This window comes from Sycon ciliatum, chromosome 1 (genome assembly GCF_964019385.1).
Source record: "Sycon ciliatum chromosome 1, ocSycCili1.1, whole genome shotgun sequence".
Lineage (NCBI taxonomy): Eukaryota > Metazoa > Porifera > Calcarea > Leucosolenida > Sycettidae > Sycon > Sycon ciliatum.
In genome coordinates, this window is record NC_088643.1 from 15,367,221 (window position 1) to 15,392,507 (window position 25,287).

General features: G+C 48.3%; 1 protein-coding gene across 1 annotated transcript; it reads left to right on the plus strand.

The window, feature by feature from the left end:
• Positions 1 to 210: 210 nt before the first annotated feature.
• LOC135816468 (uncharacterized protein K02A2.6-like) lies at positions 211 to 1,161 on the plus strand. The gene has a single exon (XM_065329695.1). The coding sequence runs from the start codon at positions 211 to 213 to the stop codon at positions 1,159 to 1,161; it is 951 nt and encodes a 316-aa protein (XP_065185767.1).
• The last annotated feature ends 24,126 nt before the right edge of the window (positions 1,162 to 25,287 follow it).

Sequence of the window (25,287 nt, forward strand, 5' to 3'; positions counted from 1 at the left end):
TGCCTTCACGACGGATCTTGGGATGGTCTGCCAGCAGCATACCGTCAGGTCCGAGGAGAATTGACTGTTGTTGGCAAGGTGGTGCTCAGAGGTCAACGCATTGTTATCCCTACAGAGTTGCGACACCAGACCGTGCAGTTGGCACATGAGGGACACCAGGGCATCGTGAAGACGAAAGAGCGTCTACGGTCCAAGGTTTGGTGGCCAGGCATGGACAGCGAGGCCGAGAAGCTCTGCAAGTCGTGTCATGCCTGCCAAGTGGTTGCAGCGCCAGCCAATGCACCGCCAGTCAAGTCCACTCCTCTTCCAGATGCGCCATGGCAGCATTTGGCTGTTGACTTGCTGGGTCCACTACCGTCTGGCGAGCACATTGTGGTGCTTGTGGATTACTACAGTCGATATTTCGAAGTAGATGTGGTCAAGTCAACATCAGCTGAAGCTGTGATTCCGATGATTGAAGCCCAGTTCAGCCGACACGGTATCCCGACGAGTTTGCGTACGGATAATGGCCCACCTTTCAACTCGGAAGGGTTTGCGAAGTTTCTACATGAGTGTGGTGTTCAACAGCTTCGTACTACACCACTGTGGCCGAGAGCTAACGGTGAAGTTGAGCGACAAAATCGATTCCTGATGAAAGTGATCCGTGCTGCATATGCGGAAGGAAAGACGTGGAAGCGGGAGGTTCAACGATTCTTGATGGCATACCGCTCAACGCCACATAGCACCACCGGAGTTGCTCCAGCTGAGTTATTGTTTGGGCGCAAAGTGCACTGCAAGTTACCAGCCCTCGGTGAACCAGCGACAAACGAGGCCGTCAGAGATCGTGACAGCGAGCGTAAGCAGAGTATGCGTGACTCTGCAGATGACGCCAACCATGCCACAAGCCAGTCAACGCAGATAGGTGACTCAGTACTGCTAAAGCGTTCGGAGATACGGTCGAAGGTCGACACACCATTCCATCACCAACCTCATGTGGTGGTTAGTCGGAATGGGGACCAAGTAGTGGTTCAGGCACCAGATGGGAAGCTTGTGCGGAGGAACGTACAGTTCACCAAACCATTCCGGCAGCAGCATCCGGCTGAACCTAGCCCCGAAGTGCAGGAGGCACCCCAGCATCGTGCGGAGCCCCGCAGGTCAGACAGGTTAAGCGTGAAATGCTAAGGAACCTGTCCGGCCCTTGTTCTGTTCGGCATTGACTAGGCTGTGTGACAGTTGTGTTTGACTGGTCGTTCGGCTAACAATGTATGAGCTTACATTATACTGTATATTTACATATTTTATGACATGGATTGATAGAACGCTTTTGGTTATTCGTCGCGTTTTGGACAGCCTATTTTGGTATATTTAGTTTGTTGAAATGCTACGTTGAAGTTTGCTATGGTCAGTATTTCTATGGACTGTAGTTGTAGACTTTCGAGAAAAGGAGGAATGTGATGTTGCAGGCCTCCTGGTTAATACTATTATTATAGTATTGTACTATTATAGTATCTTGTACGATATTTATATGTGTATCTGTTTTGTTCCCTTTCTCTGTGCTTTATGTTCCTAGTTCTTGGTCTTTAGTTTTGTCTTTGTTAGTGCTTTGGTTTGACCAGTTCTGTAATAATAATAATGTCCCAGAACATTACACCCCCCGAACGCAATACGCTTCCAAGGAGCAGTCGTGCCAGAAGTAGAGGAGCTCAAGCTTCTTGGCGTCACCTTCGACAGGCAGCTGGCATTCCGCAGCCATATCCGACAGCTTGCAGTACGCGGAGCCCAGCGGCTCGGCTTCCTCCGTAAGGCATCGGCTGTGCTAGACCCAAAGTACCGGGCAATCGTGTACCGTGGCTTTGTCCGCCCTGTGTTAGAGTATGGCATGCTGGTGTGGATGAGCGCAGCCCCCACCACCTTGGCCCGCCTCACTGCCATCCAGCGGCCCGCCCTGCACATAATTGGAGATGGATCATACCTCCCGAGCCTCGACATTCGCCGTACCGTAGCAGGGCTCTGCTTTCTGTACAAGCTGCACTTTTTGGAGGGTCAGGGAGGTACAGTACAACATGTGGGTGTTAGTTCTACAGTCATGTACATAATATTATAGGTGTGATGATCTAAACTAGCAAAGATATGTAGTATGCAATCCAGCAAGCACAAGAGAAACACAAGTGGTGAGAAGTGATATAATTATTAGCTTTGCAGGCTTGTCAGCAAAGGAGTGACAAGAGTCATGCAGTGCGTGTACGTGTACATGTGACATGATTAGAGGTCAGTAGATATAGATGTAGTACTAGTACATAGTCAGCTACAGTTCAGTACTAGCAAGGCCGGGATACTACACCCTCCCTTCCTACAGATAATCACGCCCTCGTGATTTTTCAAAAGTATTAATTAAGGCTTGGTAGACTGATAATAAAGTAGGGACCCCGTGTGTATAATGTGTGAAGGACATGTCTCTCTGTGGAACGGGAAGATGTATGTGTTCGCGTCTCAATACTGGACGGTAAAAAAAGGATGTGTAAAATCGCGTCACTGTGGACGGTAACAGTTCTTCATTCGCGTCTCTCTGGGACGGTACAACGGGAAAAGTAGACTCGCGCATCATGTGGCGGTATAATCATTGTAACATGGTCTGGTTATTTGAGTGCGTGCTTGCAGGGTATACAGTATTTTGGGTCTGAAACTGATTGCTTGGTCGTTACGGGGTGGACATGATCGGGATGGGTGATGAAAAGGCTAGGAAACGTTGCGGTCAGAAACTTGAGAAAGCGGTCGTACGGAAGCTGCAGTGTGGCGAAATGTTGGGTGATCTAGAACTGTGTACTGCATGTATCTTGACGTACATGAAGGTACATGGAGGGTTGTGAGTCCTAGGCTGTTGATCGAATGGTGGGATGGGGACTGGGAGTGGGATTGTCTATGGGATGGATTTGCTGAAGGGACGTGGAGGGCCTTGTGTATCGCGTGTAGTGTAGCAAACAAACTAAAGGTGAGAGATGTTAGCAGGGGAACAACTTTGGCAGCAGAACGAGTTAGTGAGAGGAATATGGCAGCAATGATCATGATCACAGAATGGAAACAATCACGGGATGGCGGAGCTTGCATGGTAGGGGTGGCATATGTACTCACGTCAGTAACAGGTGCATTTGAAAGGGTTGGCGATAGAGTTGCGGTACAGCAAGTAGGGTGACATACCTGGGTTGAAGTGAAGATGGGTCGTGTGGCGCGAGGATGATAGCAATACGCTATGTCATGGCCAATTTTCTTGCAGGATCGGCAATAGGGACGGAGACGAAAGGGCCGACGTCGCTTGGGTCGTACATATACCGGTAGTACAGGAACATGCCGGAGGGCATGAGAGCTCGCCGGAGAAGTATGGTGATCCACTTTGCCGGAACGCGGGCGTCGCAGCGTCGATCTGCTGTTCGGATGGACTGGCGAACCGGGATTCTGCATCGTTCTCACAATCTCAGATCGTCATGGGTTCAGAAACGCGGTTGGGGCCAATTAACGGTGCTTTCCGCTCATCGTTCGAGGCTGCCATCAATGTAATACATGTAGGTACTAATAACGAGACTGACGACAATGATTGACTAAGGACGGCAACAACAAGACTGAAGTTGCGTAAACAGTAGATTTACAGTACAGGGCCGAAATCGCGCACCGCTGCCACCAGTGTAATACAGATACTAGGTGGGTTCGAATCTAGCAATTATAAAATTGAACCACCGCTGCCACCAGTGTAATAGGTCGCCGAGTGGTATCAGGAGGCACACACAAGAAGACTGACTAATATTATGTTATTCGGCTCAATCTGCCTGAAGTTATGTATACAACTGCTCCGGCTCAATCTGCCTGGAGGGACTCGGAAAGGAATACAACTGCTCCGGCTCAATCTGCCAGGAGGGACTCTGTTCTGTTCTGTTCTGTTATGTTCTGAAGAAATGAGTAAAGTATGGCAGCTTTTATAGGGCGAAAAGGAAGGAGATCATCATAGAGTCTGCATGAGCCATGAGTCATGAAAAGGGGCAGAAGTCTGTTGTGTCAGTCCAAACAGAACTTGGGAAGGCATAGCAACAGTATCTAAAATTTAATGTATAAGGATGAAAGAAGCAAACGGAACTTTGGAGGAGAACAGAGGCCAGGGAGGGCATTAGCAAATGGATGCAAACAGGATCTAGAAAGGGTCATGACTGTCCTCATGACCTCAGTCAGGGTCAGGGAGGTACAGTACAACATGTGGGTGTTAGTTCTACAGTCATGTAAATAGGTGTGATGATCTAAACTAGCAAAGATATCAGTGTCTGCTCTAGGACTGTAGGACAGCCGGGTACACGTGTACCTGGCGCAACCATTTCAACCGGGTCGGAGCCGGGTACACATGTACCTGGCGCTATCTCACCAGCCGAGTCACATGCTTTAACTGGTTGGTTGGTTTATTTTAATTCGGACAGTAAACGGGAACTAGGCCCAATGATATAAAGGCGAATGGATAAGCCGCATTTAGAAAAGAGAGGACAGGAATTAGAAAATTACGAAAGAAGAAGAAGTATCTGACACACACACAAGCCATGTAGTCAGTCCTTTCAAAGTTCGAAAGTGTAAAGTCAGTACCAACCGGGTCACAGGTGACCCGGTATTATTTACAACCGGGTGCAAGCGCCGCCCAACCGGGTGGATTACCCGGCTCACCCGGCGCTGGAGCAGACACTGGATATGTAGTATGCAATCCAGCAAGCGCAAGAGAAACACAAGTGGTGAGAAGTGATATAATTAATAATTATTAGCTTTGCAGGCTTGTCAGCAAAGGAGTGACAAGAGTCATGCAGTGCATGTACGTGTACATGTGACATGATTAGAGGTCAGTAGATGTAGATGTAGTAGTCAGCTACAGTTCAGTACTAGCAAGGCAGGGATACTACACAAGTCACTTGTGTTTCCCTTACGCTTGCTGGATTCTACAGTACCTGTACTAGAACACATCTTTGTAGTTTTACATCATCACACCTGCATGCACATGACTGTACAATGTTATGTAGAACTAAACACCCATGTGTTCGCATTTGTGTGATTAGGAGGCCAGTGCAAAGTAAGGCTAGAGTCTCAGCCAAGGCAAGAGGGACAGAAGACACCGAAATAGCAAGCCGAACTTGGCTTGGTCGAGCTGAAACCTTGGCTGAAACCTTGGAATTCGACCGAAAATGGGCAAAATTCAGAAAAAATGCAAAAATGCAAAATGTACCCCAAAATGCAAAAAAATTCAGAACATTTTTCGGACAGGCCTACTGCACGCACTTGTCGCGTGAACTGCATGAGAGATTTCTTACGTCATAAAGAATGTGATTTCATCATCATTTCACTGGTCTTCGACTCTTCGTCTCTTCGACCTACATGGTCAGGGAAAGTCCCGGTTCGTAGGCCTACAACGTGCACGATCAGCGTGTTCTTGAGCGCAGTCACAACACAAGTGTGATCACTTCCAGACCAACGGGCGTTCAAGGCGAGTAAAAAGCGCACTTGACAAAGGTGACTCCGAAATCTCGTGAGCCGTGGGCCACGCGACTTGGCATTCTTGCGTCACAAGGGACGTGATTTCACCGTGCATCTTGCAATAAAATTCAAAAACTGCGCTCAGGTTGTCGTTTGGAGTGACAAGTGATCACCGCTGCTTTTCCTTGTCAGAGTCAACACTACACTTTGTTCTGCGGCGTAGCTGGCTGTTTTGCCAGCGCTTGTGTTGGCTATTTTCAAGACGATCATTTGTGGCGTCAGGGGGTGATGGACCTCGTCTTCTGGGATGCTGGCGTGGCTAAGCGGTACTGCTCCAGGAACTCTTCTAAGGTGAGGCAATGTTGGCTTGATGGAGTTTTGTTCATAGCTTGTTCGCATACGCTGTGGCGTGACTCGTTTCTAGATCCATAAATAATGTGATATTTCGGCCATTTTTGAGGGGTATGCAAATTTCAATTCAAGGTTCCCTTCAGAAACTTTTTCAAGGGCTTTGCACAATCGATCCACACCCCAAAGGGAACCTACCTGCAAATTTTGAGCGAAATCGGAGACATCCACTTGCACACATACTTTGGTATTCTCAGACATGCCCGCACAAACCATGCAAACGCGGATACGAAAGTTCATCTTCTATTTTCGTGGCAATAGTCACGACCAAGCTTGTCACTGACGTCTTCAGGTCACATTTGAATATCCCGCGTGCCAAGTACCATGAGTACTGCACGCTCTGGCCGCGACTGGCATTCTGCCGTACTGGCCTTTTGTGCCATCATTTCAGCTGGTTGCTAGGGAATCCAGCGACAAGCGTGGAGGTCACGTGGCACGGCACTCTGACATCGCTACCACCAGGCTCATAATCTACTTGTCGAACTCTTCTTGTCTTGGAGAATGGCCAAATCACAACTCATACTTCGGCTACTCTTCAACAGTCTTCTTGAATTTCTCCAACAGTTTGCAGACGTGCAAACTGTCCGCCAGACGTGGAAGCACCTGTTGTCAGCGAGGAGCCAGAACAGCGAACAGTGACAAGTGGACATAGTACCGCTGCCTATGTAAAGGATGCTTTGAGCGGTGAGAACGATCATCAATTTATATACTAGTGAAGCGACTTGTGCAGGCATTGTGCTGTTTATAATGAGCGCAAAATTGTGTCCGAAATTCTGAAACAGAATCTATAGAGGTAATTTTGGGTGGAAGGCAATTCCATAATTTGCCGATTTTATGTAAGAAAAGGGAAGATGAAAATTTCCCATGAGAGTTGAAAACATGCTTGTTCGGTCTGCGTTCACTACGAGAAATATTGATATCAAAAAGGGATAAGATTAGGGATTCCAGTCAAAATTTCAAATTCATAATTCAAGCTAGCTTGTTCTTGGACAATGTCACCGAGGAAATGAGAAATCCTATGGTACCAATTTTATCAAAATCGGTCCAGGCATTCGAAAGTTATAGCCATTTTTCTACAGCGAAATGGGTGTATTTATCTCTGGCGATCAAATGGGAAATCGGCTCAAAACATGGTCAAACTACTGCACAGCCACCACCTAGCTACATACATTTTCACACGAATCAGATGAAATTTTGTCACAGTTTACAGCCGGCCTCTTATCCTTGCCTTGAGCGGAGGACATATGCACGCTTCGATTCGGCGAGCCTACCCCTCTTCTTCACACAGCTTTGGCCGACAAGGACGTCAAGTCACCAGCACGGCTTTGGCCATTGCCGACAAGGACGGCAAGTCACAAACACGCCAATGTTGATGTTGTCGATGCCGTCCTCTGCAGAGCTTGCAAGTTGCGAACCAAATCCAGAAGACGCTGTCGATGGGAGCTGGGATCAGGCTGATCATGGTGAGAGATACTGCATCAGCTCCAACACCAACCAGTTCGATCGGTAATGACGGCAGCTCACTGTTCTCCGCCAGCGCACGGGTCGTAAATCCAAGCCGCCGCCTGTTCTCCTTGTTCCTCGCAAACAGGAGATAGTACAGAATCGTGTACTACGTCGTGCTCACTAGGCACAGCGCAATCCTGGTCTTCGTGCTGCTTGATACTCGCGATCAGCTGACTGCGCTGGGGGTAACACCTAGTTTCTAGTGTAGATCTACTCTTCTTCCTCGCTCTTGAGAAAATCGCCATGTCGGAGGTGCTTTTAGTCCTACTCGGCGCACTCAAATTTTGTTGCGCTGCTCTGCCTTGCTTGAGAAAAACACCGGCATGGGTGATTCCGAAAGGTTTTTGGGTGCTGAAGCTGAAAATCGGTTTAAGAATCCCCTAAGATGCCATTTTAGACTTGAAAATCGCCTTCAATTTCTTCTTTGACTGATCGCAATGGCCTAATTTCGCCGCACGGCGATCAAAAACCCCACATTGGACAGCTGAAAACCTCAGGAAGCCACATGTGACTTCAAAAATCCTCCAGAACTTCCGATATCCCAGCGCACTGGCCTAGAATGAGCCGTCATCGCGCGACCAAACGTTTGTGTGTAGCGCGTGGAGAAAGTCCTCGAACCCAGTCGGCCAGATCCTGGAACCCCTAATAAGATATGAGGTTGAAAATGGATGTATTTGAAAAGAATTGTAATTTGAAGATTACAATGTACAATGTAACTGCGTGTACAGAAATACTGCTCTAAGTGGTGTGTGAGATTTACGGCTTCTTGACATCGGTTTTCAAAATGGCTGACCTGGGACAGTAGCATGATGTCTACCCCCACCCCATCCTGGCCGCAACCCCCCCCCCCCCCCCCTCAGCCAAATCCTGGACACGCCACTGTAACATTACAGGTTTTGGTATGCTCTATCACTGGATCAGTGTGATGCTTGTAGTACTTGTCTTCACAAGGTGTCCCATGGACACAATGGAAGCAACCAGTGGACCAAAGAGGCCAGCCGTGTGACGCTCCAAGTAATCCCATCCAGCGAGCTTTGAACAATGGCACTGGATAACGCAACCAACTCGCCCGCCTTTCCACACATCCTACACAGCGGGCATCTGCCCTGATGAAAGATTTGGGCATGGAGCAGATAGGAAGCCAAGGCATTGTCTTCTGCTGCAATGATCAGGCTTCCTGTGGTCTTCTCGAGACCAGCCTTTTGTCAGACAAGACCAGGTGTTCTCGTTGGTCTGCTCTGTTTGCCAGAAAAACGTTCCATGAAAGGATTTCTGGGTCCACACAAAGAGGTGTTGTACTTTTAGCCCACACTTTACCACCTGTGAGAAGACCGGTGCGACATGCAGATGTAGCCACAGAATGGGCGCAACCACCTTAAGGAGCTCATCGTCACACTGAAGCACATTGTGCCGCACATTGCTTTCTCCATGGTGACAACATGAACATTTTTAAACTCTTCAAACCATGCCTTCCCTTCTTGCGACTGACGTAGTGCGTGTGTGTATGTGTGTGGTGTGTGTCTGTGTGTCTGTGCGTGTGTGTGTCTGTTTACTCACACTGCCCTGGTGTCCCGGCAAAGCCTTCACCGAATTTCCAGAGTAAGATGCCTGACCATGCTGTATCAGTCTGTTGCCAGGGCGATAGTACGGAGAGCTCTTATAAGCGTATACCGCTGTGCCACTCGGTCCACTGAGGGAGGATGCCGTTGGCGTGTTACCATACTGGTGTAGACTGCTGCCAGTCGTTGCCGTCGGTAGGGGATGTTGATGCGGCTTTTCCTGTTGTTCTAGCTGCTGATGTTGTTGCGGCTGCTGCTGTTGTTGCGGCTCCTGCTGTTGTTGCTGCATCATTGCCATCGAGAATGCAGTGGATCCATGCGTCTGCTTCAAGGAGAGCACATCATCAGGAATATCACGAAGAAATTATAATATACATTGCCAGCCCTCGTCAATGACTCGGCCAAAGAACATATGTGTGTGATTCAGAAACCCCGAAAAGGGAAATGATTTCCACTTGCTCAAGAGTGCTGCTACTGTAGCCCAGTATTCCAAACATGCCAACATGCCTAGCCAAAGTCTCTGTTGGCACACATCTACAAATTCTTCTCAATCCAACCAGCACATGAGTCCAAGTCACAGAGTCTTTAACGCTAACTGAGACCGAGTCAATGCAAGATCTGTTCATAGGCACTTAGCACCTAATGGGTGGGGCACTGTCCTGGAAAGACAGGGATGCTGGGTTCGAATCCCGCTTGTGGATCCTTCTTTTGCAACAGTTTGAACAATCCAATGCTGGATCAAGGTTGTTTGTTGAACTGACTGTAGTTTAGGGAATTTCCCTGAACGTTTATGACTGTTTTTTTGGATTTTGGATTGGTTTATTTAACGTCGAATAACAAACAGGCAGTGTTGCCTTATTACATGAGATCGACTAAAGTTACTGTTGAGTCTCTTATTGACTTTTTTCACTTGTTCAAGCCACGGTATTATTACTTTGAGTAGCATCGCTAGTTATACTTAAGTCAAAATAGTTTTCACCGTCAATAGAAGATCGGCCATGTCCGAGAATTTGGTGAATAACTGTTACAGTATTTTCAGAATAAGATATGCCCTGGCCCTGGTGAGCTCCAGTATGTGGCGATTTTTCGCGATTTTATCGAACACAGTGGAGGGCTGCAAAATTTCAAATTTGAAAATTTGAATCTATGACAATGCCAAGGTGTTTATGGTGGGGCGCTACAGAGATAGGGTGACCGGAATCATCAGGAAAGTGGAAGATGGGCACTGTATCTGTGGGAGGGGGAAAAAGGAGGAGCTCGGTTTTGCTCACATTTGGCTTAAGGTACCAAGTGCTCATCCAGTGAACAATGTCGTTGATACAGGTCTGAACTTTGGGGTACAGGGTGGCGTGAGATGGGGAGGAAGCAAGGACAGTGGTATCATCTGCAAACAAAGAAATATTGGGAATTGAATAGGGGAGGTCATTAACGTATGTGAGGAAGAGCAGGGGACCTAAAATGGAGCCCTGGTTGTGTGCAAGTTTGCAAAGGAGCAGTTATATACATGTACATGTACATGCAATTTGTGATGCTATGATGTGCAGCAAAGATCAAGAATAACACCCTGCACAAGAGGACAAAGTCAACACCACTTGGTATCTCGATCCTGGGAGCCCGCTGGCGTCTGTTTGGGCACGTGCTGCGGCTGGACCAGAGTGCACCGGCGAACCTGTCAATTATGTGCTCCTACTTCAAGCCATCCACTGAGCCTACCTGGAGGGGCAGGCCGCGCACAACTCTGCCGGTCGTGCTCAAACACGATCTCGAGCTGGTTGGGAGGACCCTCAAGACCTCGGCAGATCTTGAGGAGCTGAGGAGCATCGCCCAGAATCGCGGGGCGTGGAGCTACCTCAGCGGCCGTATCCTGGAGAGATATGTTGCTGCTCACAGATGAACCCTGGTAATGATCAGAAACTGACGATCTCCAACAGTCCACCGCCTCCCTCCAAGGGTCCCTCAACAGTCTTGAGGAGTGGGGCCGCAAGTGGCGTATCTGTTTTGAGCCAGCCAAGACACAGCGCATGACTCTACATCGCAAGCACGTTCCCCCCTGCACTCCACCAGTCACCTTTGGAGGTGAAGCACTCCAGGAGACAGATACCCTGAAGCTGCTGGGAGTCATGCTCGACCCTACTCTCTCCTACAGAGCGCACACTCGCAGTGTTGCACTGCGCGCCTCCCAAAGGCTGGGTTTCCTACGAAAGGCAGCACCCATCCTGGACGACCATGGTCGAGTGACGGTCTACAAGGGATTCGTGCGACCCCTACTTGAATATGCCCCACTGGCCTGGTCGAGCGCAGCCGCAACTAACATGGCCCAGCTGGACAAGGTTCAGCAACGTGCCCTGCATTTCCTGGGACCTGGAACCATCCTCCAAAGTCTTCAGCTTCGTCGGATGGTGGCAGCCCTGTCATACTTGTTCAAGCTGCACTACATTCCAGGGCCTCCCCAGGTAAAGGCCATGCTGCCACCAACCAAGCCCCCTGCCGTAGCTAGCATGTGCACACGGCAAACACGTCAGACGCACCATGCCTTTCAGCTGAAGTGGACACCCCCTCGCACAGCCCCTGACTACCTCCTGCGATCCTTCCCCTTCTTCGCCATCACACCCTGGAACAACCTGCCTGCGGACCTCCTGCTTCACGAGCCTCATTCAAGACGCCTCCAAACCTTCAAGGTCAACGTCTGTAAGGATCTAATCCGAAAGAGATGGCTGTGGTCCACACAGTACCTGTGACGATGATATTGAGATTTGAGACCCATTTAGTATTTACCTCTCTACTACTACTTGCTTGTTATGATTATTGTCCTCTTTCTTCATTTTCCCTTCTGGTTTAGTCACTACACGTATTAACCCTTTCAGCCCTGACCGGAAAATCACCTCCCACTGGGCCAAAAATGGCAATTTTTGAAAATGCATATTCTGGTCCAAAATTGATTGAAGATGTTGGGTATGGACATATGCACTGTGAATCCAAAAATTTTTTGTAGGATTTCATTGTACGAGACTCATAACACCATATTTAGATATGCGACTTTTGGCGATTTTTCCTCAAAATTCATTCAATTTAGGCAATTGACGACAAAGATCAGACAAGCAATGGCAAGCAGTGCTATAACTGATCAGTGTTGACTTCAGAATGGAGAAATGTCATATAACAAGCTTGATATGATCATGGTGTTCTACGGCAACCTAGACTAGAGTACAGCAACTCGTTTTATACGGCGCTTGAATCATATGCGACTGCGCGATCCAGAATGGGTCTTTCTTTTTCTTGGGCGCCTCGTAAAGCTTGAATCCTCCAGCAGCCCTACCTACTTCAAGACAAAACCATATGATGGACAGTGAGGATGCCGAGTAACTGGAGTAGCAACCACAGCAACTGCATCGGCTATAATAGCAGCCGGTGCAGTGGCAGCGGTTGGCTCACTGTGCTCGGCGCATCCCAGGGTGAATCATCACTGGCCGCACGCGTACGTACGTACGCGGCACAGGTAAAGTCATATTGATAGAGAATGCAATACAGCTCATTCTCTGATTTGGACACTCACTGGCAAGACAATCCAGCTACCAAAATAGTCTGAAGCATTCCCTAAACAGCCGAGTGCATACTACGTACTGGTGTACGTACGCATGAAAATTCAAGAAACAATCGGCTGTGCAATTTCTGATAGTGGTTCAAAATTGCACAATTGTTGACTATTCGGGATTATTCTGGATTCATATTAGATAGCAATCACCATCCTGTAGGTGCCTGGCTCTGTACTCAACATACAATACTTACATGTATGCACATCTCTATTGTGATCTGCATGCATGTCTGACCAGTACACTTGATTTCAAATTCAAATATTTTCAAAAATCTGACCTTCAAATTTGATCGCAGTTTACTTGAGGAACTTCAGCAAACGGGCTCACGACAGATAGCTCCTGCTCAGAACACCATGCCTAGGTGTCAGAGACTTCAGCATCGCTTTCCAAATCTCTTTGGTCTCCAGCATCCCCTGCGTCCGAGCCAGCTGCGATCTTTTGAATAGCAGCAAATTCGTAATCCTCAGAAAACGACTCCGACACAATTTCGCTGTCTCCAGAATCATCCTCAGAGTCATTACCCGCCTCACACTGCTTCACAGGACTCCTTCCATCGACACAGAGTAGTTGAGCTACTTACCTTGCCGAGAAACAGCAGGGCAAGATGACGAAAACGAACTTTGAGCAAAACAATTTATTTGAACGATATGCCAAAATACGCACTTCAAACTCGATGCTCGCGGCTGTTCTGCTGTGCAGACTGGCCACATACGCTGCGTACACGTCGATCAGGTCCTTCAGCCCACTGAGGAACAGTTCCGGGCCCCACTGATGTTGAGGCATCAGTACAAACGCGACGTTCACCGAGGACGTATATATACGTCGTCAGTGGGGCAGGTGCACACGTCATGACGTATATATACGTCGACAGTGGTGAAAGGGTTAATTTACATTATTTGGTGCAATACTAGCGCCCCTTTCTCGCACCAAATTATTATTTTTGCTACCTGACCATGCAACCCCCCCCTTTTTTTCGATGCCAGGTTGCAACGCTAACGCCGAGACCCCTGGTCGGTCGAGTTGCTCCCTGTACATCGGCACGTCGTCCCTACATCCCCTGTGTCTTGGCTTGTGTTTGTCTCCACATGTCTCTATGTAGGGCTGTGTTCCCAATAAAAAATAAATAAAAAATAAAAAAATAAAAATTCAAATTCAACTCGATTGAGCTGCTCGTTTGCTCGTTTGCTTGTTTTAATTGTATTCTATTTTCGTCACGCGTTTTATATCGCATATGTTTTATATCGCCATCAATATCCTGTTTGGCTGTTGTCGCTTCGGCTTATGCGAAAGCTATACATGCTGTGTAAATCTACATTGCATTGATGCCAACGCGGAGAAGCTTCTAATAATAATAATAATAACGAGAGAGCTTGGAAGCTCAGGGCCCTACGCTATGCTTTTTCGCCTTGATGACCTAGACAAAAAGCATAGGGATGTTATAAATTCTTATAAGGCGAGACCAAAAAAAATAGAGATTCCCGGGCCCTCCCGCACCAAAATCGAGCCAAAGCCAATATAATTATATATATGTAGGACTCAGTGAGCAGTCTAGGCCTTGACGGATTATGCTAATATTTTCGTGAAATTATGCTTTTCGCATTGCTGAAAAAATGGCAGAATTATGCTATTTTTATGCTAAAAGTTATCATACATGTATCATGCCGCATCATGCTCACATATGCTGCTAATGTATATGATGATTCTGTGCAAAATAACAGGGGAATTTTTTGTAGAGGGCGTTGTACCGTAGTAGCAAAAGTTCAACGGGGTCAACGCACCGTCCGACCTAGCTACGACCGTCACTGATTGTAGTGGACTAGACATGTTATCAAGGGAGTCGTAAACCTATGACTTTTTTGTCTAGCCCTCGCGATTTACGCGATTTCATGCTCGAACACAGCATTTTTTTAAAGCATTTTTTTAAAGTTTTTTTTTTTAAAGTTCAATATTCTAATGAAGCTGTACTTGATGCAGCTCATCCAAGGCCCTTCAGGCCTATTTTCATGGAGAACAAACCCAAACAGGGTGGGTGGGTGGGACATAGTTATATCTCACCTCCAACTCCTTATACAATTCCCACTTCACTACACAATTTTCCATTGCTTGTGAAATGGGAAATTGCATGTCGGAGTTTCCGGTGAGATATAACTATGTCTTGTTTAAAGTCGGTTCCGCACCCTGAGCGGAAACAAGAAACTATCACACTGTCCACACAAGGACTTAGTGAAAGTTCTAGTAAAAGGTGCGTGGCATGATAAACAAGCATAATCAGCCCACACTATGCCAGGCACAGACCACCGAATGACCATCACTGAGTACAGATGGAATTATCATAAAACTTACGCACGGAACGGCGAGTGGAGTAGATCATACCAAAATGGAATACAACTTAGCATTGTCAACTATGCAGAATTAACGGACAATGCAAACTCCTGAGTGGGAACACCTGGGAAAAACTGGTGCACCAGGTATATACAGGACCTTTGGAAAGGAAAAGGTCTGAGAAAAACCCAAATGTGTAGGAGAAAAGAACACGGCGGACTGAAGCCGTGGACCCTATCGGCCGCAATCATGAGCGGCGAAATAACAGACTGTCAGCCAAGGACAGTCGCACCGAAGGTGGTGCCATCAGAAGGAGGAGGGTGAAACATCACGAGAATAAAACCTCTGGAATATAGAGGATTGCGCCCAGGCGGTGGCCCAGAGGATGTCGGGTACAGAGGCTCCCTTCCGACAGGCAGCGGAGGTGGCCGCACTACGTGTGGAATGCGCCGTGAAAAACGATGGTGTCCACACCAGCATCCGACATGGAAGTGAGGAGCCACCTCAGCGGCAACGGTGCTCGGTGAGACCAGCTTGTGAGGACGTCGGAGCGACAGCAGCAGAGGGTTGGCAGACGCGGCGGCAGCGGGCGGCAAACTCTCTCTCTCTGTGCGAGCAGAATACTGCCTTAGAGCATCCACACACAACGGAGGGCGCTGAGGGCAAGCAGGGAAGACAAACTGCTTGGCTGGATCACCGACGCGCTGATTCTGGGTAAAAGTGGGGATCCCAAATGAAGCAGCGTTGACAATAATGTCCATAAAACGAACATCGAGCTTCTGCAGCTCAGAGCAACGCCGGGCACCCATCAGAGCCAGCAGCAGAGTCAACCTGAGAGTCAGTTCTTTGAGAGACTGATGCGTGAAGGACATGTTCCGGAACCGATCCAGGACTGCCTGTACATTCCACATGCTGCCATAGCACGGCTGAGAAGGACGGAACTGGTATGCACCGGGTAGCATATGAGACACCAGAGGATGCGGGCCAACCACAACGCCATCGATGGGAGAAAGCGTCATTGACATGGCTGACCGGTACAACCCTATTTTTTTTTTTTTTTACTGAATACCACAGTACCATCAGATGCTGCACAGCGGGGGCGGTGGCATATTGGATGGAAGTGGGGGCGGGGCAAAAGTAACTCCTCCGACCAAAGGTCTCGGAATCATCGTTACTCCTGTGCGCCAATACATAGGAGAAAAGAAACATGTGCATCCAAGAGGGGAGCACCGGCTTAAACGCGGCTTTGCAAACGATAATGGGGAGAATTTGAGATTGGGACAGGACAAAACAATAGTAAAAGCAGTGCACCATAGGAAGATGGAGTGAACTGATAATCGGATTTTAAGGCTGAGCGAAGGGGATCAAAGACGGGTAGAAGGGAGCTGGAGTGCGGTCAGTATAATTAGGCTGGTGTGTTGGCAGAGATCATAGCCTGTCTGTGGCTCACTCCCACTTGCTGCGCTGCAAGTGGTCGTTGACGTTTTTCTTGAACGTGTGCATACCTCTGCGGGAAGGGGGAGACTGCAGAAGGGTAGGTGGGAGCTGATTCCACGTTCCGATGGGGGAGTGGGGAAATGAGCGGAGCGTGTTGTTTCGTGCCTGAGGAGGAAGAATACTGGTGAGTTGCGATGGATGATGTGTTGCAGATCTGGTTGTCTCACGAGTAGACATGCGGCATTGCGGTGCGGCTGCTGATGGTGGCAGAATGGCTTTCACCATTTCCGGACCCTGACTGAGGTCATGAGGACAGTCATGACCCTTTCTAGATCCTGTTTGCATCCATTTGCTAATGCCCTCCCTGGCCTCTGTTCTCCTCCAAAGTTCCGTTTGCTTCTTTCATCCTTATACATTAAATTTTAGATACTGTTGCTATGCCTTCCCAAGTTCTGTTTGGACTGGCACAACAGACTTCTGCCCCTTTTCATGACTCATAGCTCATGCAGACTCTATGATGATCTCCTTCCTTTTCGCCCTATAAAAGCTGCCATACTTTACTCATTTCTTCAGAACATAACAGAACAGAACAGAACAGAGTCCCTCCTGGCAGATTGAGCCGGAGCAGTTGTATTCCTTTCCGAGTCCCTCCAGGCAGATTGAGCCGGAGCAGTTGTATACATAACTTCAGGCAGATTGAGCCGAATAACATAATATTAGTCAGTCTTCTTGTGTGTGCCTCCTGATACCACTCGGCGACCTATTACACTTGCACTGATGAGACATGATTAGCTTTGCAGGCTTGTCAGCAAAAGGGGTGCACCTTGACAAGATTATGATCATGCAGTGCGTGTACATGTGACAGGATTAGAGGTACATGTTGCCACATATACAATGTACCTGTACATGTACAGTGTGACATCCGGAAAAATCACATGGAAAACCAATAATAATGCAATGAATATAACTAAATGCGCACTCATATCACAACCATGGGGACGAATCATGTATTCCAGAACGTTTTCTTGTCACAATTATCAATGGAATTGTGACAAGAAAACGTTCTGGAATACATGATTCGTCCCCATGGTTGTGATATGAGTGCGCATTTAGTTATATTCATTGCATTATTAAGATTATTGTCTCCACGTCGCCTTTTTAAAACCAATAATAATTATTATATTTTGTGATTAAAGGGGAAGTTAAGGCAAAAAATAAAATTTCACCAGTTGTAGGTTTCGGGGTGCTGAGTCGAATGGTCTTGGTCCGAGGAAGCTGAGACGCTCCCTTCCTACTTGAATCCCAATCGAACTCGCGCACTTCCACCGAAACTGGGTGACTGCGCCCTACTAGATGGGGATTTGTATGCAAAATGTCACTAAAAGCGCCATTTCGTTCTTATAAAAGCACGGATGACCACGATTGGCCCATATGTTGTAGTCTTTTGGACGCTGAGTCGACTGGTTTTGGTCCGAAAAGGCTGCGATGCAGCGTTCCTCCTTTATTCCCAATCGAACATGGTTGAACAAGCGGTCACGTGCTCCTGCGTACGCCAGTCAGCTGGTCACCGTGCCTGCAGGGTTTTTTTCTTTTTTCTCTACAAAATCCACATATCTCCAGACACTGGGGTGAATGATGGAGTGTGGTGGTGGGGCCCATTAAGCTCCGCCGACCAGAGGTCTCGGCTTCATAGCTCCATGGACGCACCAAAGGGATATTGGGTGGGGAGGATTAAATTGAAAAAGAAAACAGAAGAAAGAAAATGGAAAGATTGTATTGCTCAGTGAGCAAAAGAATAAGTTGAATATTGATGTGAACGCTGTTAGACTTTTAAATTCAAGAGGAGACTGTCCGTGAGGAGAGATTACATGTGTGTCCAAGCAGGGTAGGACACTGTACCCTCTTACTCGCGTATGCTATGAGTGGCCCAGTTCCAGTTCGTTCTGAGGAGATGGTGATAAGCTGCTGTCTTGAACTTTTGGATGTTCTTTGGGTGAAATGGGTGGGGAATGATAGAGGTAGGCAGCTGGTTCCAAATTGGGATGACGGAGTGGGGAAAGGCTCGGCTCACATTGTTCCGGGAATTGGCAGGAAGAACATTCTGTAACTGATGGGGATGCGCGGTGGACAGTCGTACAGCCTGGCGGGTGAGGCGTGTGGTCCTGGGTTGGTGTGTCGGGGGTGGAGCCATTCTCGAGAGAAGAGCGGGAGAATTATCGCAAAGGGCTTTATACAGGAGGCAGAGGGCAGCGATGGTGCGGCGAATTATGAGGCTAGGAAGCCAGCATTGCGGATGTATTGCCTTGATGGCTCGCTCCTGCACCCAGTCCAGCCGATTCAAGTGGGAAGGAGCTGCCCCCATCCAGACGATTGGGCAGTACTCCATAACCGGCCGGACAAAGGCTTTGTAGGCTCGAAGCCGGGCAGGAATAGTCAGCAAGTGAAATGCCTTGCGCAAGGCTCCAAGTCTCTGCGTTGCTCGGACTACAACAGTTCGGATATGCTGGCTGAATTTTAGCTGATGGTCAAACGTGACGCCGAGTACTTTGATGGAGGGCTGCTCCTCGACAGGAGTTCCATTGAAGACAATGGGGGGTTTTGGCCAGTCCCGACGATGGTGGGAAATTTTAAGGGCCTGAGATTTGGCTGGCTCGAACTGCACTTTCCAATCCGAGCCCCAACTGGATATTAGGTCGACAGCAGCCTGGAGTACTCTAGCGTTGTCAGGAACAGCAGCGAGCGTTGCAATTTCGGCGTATAGGGTTGTGTCATCGGCGAATGAGGCAAGGTTGGAGCCGATTGGGAGGTGGTCTTCAAGGTCGTTGACGTAGACCAAGAATAAGGTGGGCCCCAGGATACTGCCCTGTGGCACCCCAGCCTTAACTGGGCGTCTGGTTGATGTCTGGCCGGAGATGAGGACTTGAAGTGTGCGGTTGCAGAGGTAGTCTTGGAGCCACCGATGCAGGTCTCCCGAGATGCCATACACTCTAGCCTTGTGCAACACACCAGTGTGAGACACCCGGTCAAATGCTCCAGCAATGTCGATGGCCAGCACTCGAGAAGCTCCTTTATCTCCGGCGGTGTGCACCCACTGGTGATGCAGAGCAGTCAGCAGGTCTGCTGCACTGTGGCCGCGACGGAATCCAAATTGCCGTTCTGACAGGACGTGATTCGTCTCCATGAAGTTGCTCATTGCCCTGTTGACTATGGTCTCCATGACCTTGGAGAGGATGCTCAGTAACAACACTGGTCGATAGTTTGATGGCGACGATTTAGACTTGCGCTTGTGGACTGGAACTACGTTTGCAACCTTCCACTGTTGTGGCTGGATACCGGAGCGAAGACAGCATGTAAATAGTTTTGAAAGCGGCCGTGCCAATTCTGCAGAGCAAGCTTTCAAGACGCGGGCAGGTATCCCATCTGGACCAGTGGCCTTGGTGGGGTTGAGCTGGCGGAGAGTTCGCTCGACTGTGGTTTCGCGAAACCGGACGGTGCAGAGGTTGCGGTCAGTACGTGGTCGGACGTAAGGAAATGGAGCGGATAGGTCGTCTGCCCCTAGACTGCATTTGTTGGCGAAGTGTTCGGCCATGCACTCTGCTTTGCTGCGGTTGGTGTCGTGCTCCGTACCATCGGTGCTGCGGAGAGTAGGTATGGATGGGCTGTTTCCGTGGCCAGAGGCCTTCTTGATGGTTCGCCACCATTCACCAGACGCCATACACCCAGAGGCTAACTTCTGCGCCAGGCTTGCTGTGAATGCCTGCTTGGCAGTTGCCAGGCAATGGTTAGCCGAGTGCTTGGCGACATTGTAACGGGCTTGCAGCTGGGCACTTGACCGGTCGGCGCAGAGTCTCCTCCATGCTCTTTGTTTCTGTGCTACAGCCTCAGTGCATTCCGGTGTCCACCAAGAGGGGTTAGATGGTTTCATGCACAACTGCTTAGACGGTATGTATCGGCGCATTCCTTCCAGAATATTCTGGGTCAAGTGCATACACATTGCATCAGGATCATCACTGACAGTGGACTGCCAATCTGTTGTTCTAAAGAAGTGGCGGAGTCTGTCCCAGTCTGCGCGTTGGTAACGCCAGACAGTTCTGGTCACTGGTGGTTCCTCTGCTGTGCTTACATGAAAGTCAGCTAGGACACAGGCATGGTCAGAGTTTCCCAGAGGTGCTAAGGTATTGACGGTCGCATCTCCCGGTAGGTCAGTCATTATTAAGTCGAGTGGGTTAAGGCCCCTGGTGGGCTCATGCACGTGCTGCTCCAAGCAGTGAAAAGCACACATGTCTTCAGTGTACACACCTGCATGAGTTGTCTTGGTGCTGCCGAACCAATCCACGTTGTGTACGTTAAAATCTCCAGCCAATACCACATATTGACAAGATTTACGGGCCAGGTCAATGCCAGCACTGATGGCTTCAAGGGTACTGATGTCATTGTCGTGGCAGGAGCCAGAGCGATATGCAGCACACACAGCCACTGACTTCTTATCCACAGTTCTGACACTCAGCCATATTAGCTCCTCATTACCGACCTGGATGTCATCGAGTTCTCGGAGGGCCAGACTACACCTTACTAGCCTGTTTGACCTTTTTTGGGTGCAGTCCTGTCACTCGAGTTGAACCTTGGTGTGAAAGTTGTCGCCTGCTGGCGCCATGGCGTGGTGACCAGGTGATTTGGGCACCCTGGAGCACGTGGCCGCTTGTTCAACCATGTTCGATTGGGAATAAAGGAGGAACGCTGCATCGCAGCCTTTTCGGACCAAAACCAGTCGACTCAGCGTCCAAAAGACTACAACATATGGGCCAATCGCGGTCATCCGTGCTTTTATAAGAACGAAATGGCGCTTTTAGTGACATTTTACACACAAATCCCCATCTACATGTAGTAGGGCGCAGTCACCCAGTTTCGGTGGAAGTGCGCGAGTTCGATTGGGATTCAAGTAGGAAGGGAGCGTCTTAGCTTTCTCGGACCAAGACCATTCGACTTAGCACTCCGAAGACTACAACTGGTGAAATTTTAATTTTTGCCTTAAAGATTCTGGTTGCCATGGCAACGGATGCATTTTCTCTGCGCTTTGGGTTGTTTGGCTTTGATTTTTTGATTTTTTTTACATTCCCCTTTGATTTCTTGTTTGAATGTTGGCTAGAAAACCGTGCATTTTGCATTTCCATTTTCCGCAAATTAAAACACATTTTTCGGACAGGCCTACCAGTGAAATGATGATGAAATCACATTCTTTATGACGTAAGAAATCTCTCATGCAGTTCACGCGACAAGTGCGTGCAGCCAGTGCTGCTCGCCATGGCGCCAGTGCAGTCAACACAAAGGGCTAGGGACCGAGCTAGCCGCTTTTGTCGAGCATCGACATGAAACCAAGGGACTTTTACTGTTGGACTATGTTCGGGATTGCAGGAGGTAAGTGTGAAAGACGAATAACTCTCCATGCTGTACGGGGCATATTTCAACGGCTTGCTGCCATTGCAACACTCCTAGGACAGTTTGTGGGGGTTCTCAGCAGTTCAAGCAGGAAATGAAGCTCATCTTACCTCTGCCATGTCTGATCCGATTAGCGTTAGTAGTAGTAGTAGTAGTAGTAGTAGTAGTAGTAGTAGTAGTAGTAGTAGTAGTAGTAGTAGTAGTAGTAGTAGTAGTAGTAGTAGTAGTAGTAGTAGTAGTAGTAGTAGTAGTAGTAGTAGTAGTAGTAGTAGTAGTAGTAGTAGTAGTAGTAGTAGTAGTTTCTTTGCATCATCATTTTATGTGGTCAATAAAAACACGCTTCCAAGTAGTAGTAGTAGTAGTAGTAGTAGTAGTAGTAGTAGTAGTAGTAGTAGTAGTAGTAGTAGTAGTAGTAGTAGTAGTAGTAGTAGTAGATTTTATTATTTTACTAGGGGAGTCCCAACAGGCGTTGCCTTTTTACTGGGAACCCTAGGTGAATTTTTACCATGTTTACATACAGAGTAAGAGACGGGGCCTGACGGCAGTCAGTGGGAAGAGCATTCCATCTGTCTGCCGCCAGGAAAGAAATAGAACGCATGCCATATTGCGTAGAAACAGGCGGAAGAACTAATGCGCGCTGTGCCTGGCCGCGCGTGCGAGCCTGGTGTCCAGGCAAAGCAGCCCTAAGCTGGAACAAGGATTGGAGAAGGGGACTAGCAAGATGTGGGGTCAAGCAGCGGTACACGAAAACATAGAGTTTAAGATTTGTGCGCTGTTCAAAAGAATAGAGATGATATTTGCGGAGAACAATTTCAGTAGACATCATACGGTCAAACCCAAAAACTTTCTTCATTGCTATGTGACTGACCGTCACGATTTTATTGAACAGGGTGGCGCTGAGACAGTGCAGATAAGCGTTACTGGCATAGTCGAGAGTCGATTGCACAATGGATAAATAGAACGTCCTCTTCGCTTCAGGTGTTAGGTTTTTTCGGCCATGTCTGAAGGCGGCAATCTTGCCGAACACCGCACCGCAGACCTTCTCGACTTGCGGCTGGAAGGTGAGATGCTCGTCGATGAGTAGTCCGAGATACTTCACGGTGGCTGCAGGGGTGAGGGGCTTGCCTTTACAAACTAGGGGGATTGGTAGATGCGGCACAGGTTGGCGTGGGCGCCGAAGGACCAGGAACTGCGTCTTGTCAGGGTTCATGAGAAGTCCTTTGTCATCAAGGTAGAGCTCCAGAGCGCTAAGCGTTCCAGGCACATTCGCGATCGATGGCCGCGTATCGTGACGCAGAAAGCGTCATCCTATGTCACAGAGCACGCGATCTCACCGTGCATCTTGCAATACAATTCAAAAACTGCGCTCAGGCCTTCAGTCACTTTTGCATCAACAGTCGCACAAAAAAGTATTGGTGGCGCAAGGAGAAGCTTGTCGTTGGAGTGACAAGTGATCACCGCTGCTTTTCCTTGTCAGAGTCAACACTACACTTTGTTCTGCGGCCTTGGGAGTAGTGTTGGAGTAGAAATTGCTGAGGAGACGTCGCGGAGTGGCGAGCTTTCCTGCGCAGGTATGACTTTGGCCATATTTCAGCATGGTCGAGTGGAAAAATTCAAAAAAGTATATTTCAAGAAAACCCCAAAAGGAAGATGGGGGACATGTCCTCAGCGCTAGAAGAGGTGTTCTACTATCTGCCGGTGTATAGTTCTGGCCAATTGAGGACGTAGCTGGCTGTTTTGCCAGCGCTTGTAAATTGGCTATTTTCAAGACGATCATTTGTGGCGTCAGGGGGTGATGGACCTCGTCTTCTGGGATGCTGGCGTGGCTAAGCGGTACTGCTCCAGGAACACTTCTAAGGTGAGGCAATGTTGGCTTGATGGAGTTTTGTTCATAGCTTGTTCGTATACGCTGTGGCGTGACTCGTTTCGAGACCCATAAATAATGTGATATTTCGGCCATTTTTGAGGGGTATGCAAATTTCAAGGTTCCCTTCAGAAACTTTTTCAAGGGCTTTGCACAATCGATCCACACCCCCAAGGGAACCTACCTGCAAATTTTGAGCGAAATCGGAGAGATCCACTTGCACACATACTTTGGTACTCTCAGACATGCTCTCTTTAAAAAAAATTTGATTCTAGCCAGACCGTTCTTATTCACACGCGCGCGGCGAATCGAGTGACGTCATTACGTTTGTCATGTACATGTGCATGTAGTGCAATGTAGTACTTCTAAACTAGTGGGTGTCGTAAATGGGAATGACTGTACATGTAGCAGTTACTGTTTACACGTGTACATGACATGTACTCACCTCCCATACATGTACAATGTAGATCTACGTACAATGTAGATCTAGTGTTCTTAAATCTGATAATAGGGCTTGAAAGTGCTACGTCACAGCATAGCAACAATTTCAAAAATTCAAAAACTGGATCCACTTGGATCCAGTTTTTGTATGGATCCAAGCACATTTCAAGCGGTCTTACCCACAGCATGGTGATGTAGCCAGTGAAACTGACTGATTTGGCTACTGGGGGCGGGGTTACAACTGGTGGCGAAATAAAAGTCACACCTGCATGCGACATGAGTGGGTTGCTATGCACCCACATACTTAGGCAATAGCAAAGTCACACCTTAGTGGATCCAAAAATAGAAATCTGATGTCAACTTACTACTCCCTGGCCGTTTTGACGTCATCACTTTCAAGCCCTATTCTAGCCTGGACTGTTCTTAAATTTTGCCGGTTTTCCAGCCTGGGTGTTCTTCGGCGCCCGATCTTACTGTACACGTACATTTTGTACAGTGCGCAAGATTATTCATGACCCGCGATCCCTGTAGACTGTAGACATGTACGAGCCTTACTAGTTACTGTACGCATACTGTAGTCTGTAACCAGTAATATACAAATTTTCGGCAGCTATTTAATTTCGGCTATATTCGGCACCGACCCAAAACGCCTAAATTAAAACGACGATGAAATTTTTCACAGCATCTGTCGTAATACCATGCCCTCTACCCCACGCCGAAATGTCAAAAATCGTGAAGTGCCGAAATTTTGCAGCGCCGAAATTTTGTATATTTACAGTACTCTGGATTGTAGTCCTGGTAGTGTGTACAATCAACACCAGCTCGCGCACCGAACCGCGCGTGCAACCGCGAGCGCCCCGAGCCTAGCCTACAGCTACATGTAGCTAGCCCCGGCGCCCTGCCTTTTATTTTTCGAAACCAAGGTCGAAACTTTTGAGGGGGGGGGGGCACCCCCCGCACCCCCCCCCCCACCCCCCGCACCCCCCCTAGGCCTTGACGGATTATGCTAGCATAATTTTTCGCATAATTCCTACCAAAATCGAATAATCGCATAAGTCGAGGCAAATTGCATACGAATCGCATAAAATTGGAATAATCCGCCTGTTCGCATCAAATTCCATACAGTTGTACATGCTCTACAAGACAGTAGATGCACCAGGAAGTCGTAGGTTTACGACTCCCTTGATAACATGTCCAGTCCACTACAATCAGTGACGGTCGTAGCTAGGTCGGACGGTGCGTTGACCCCGTT

Excerpts from the sequence above, each read along its gene's own strand:
- LOC135816468 (XM_065329695.1), top strand. The coding sequence starts at position 211 with ATGGACAGCGAGGCCGAGAAGCTCTGCAAGTCGTGTCATGCCTGCCAA.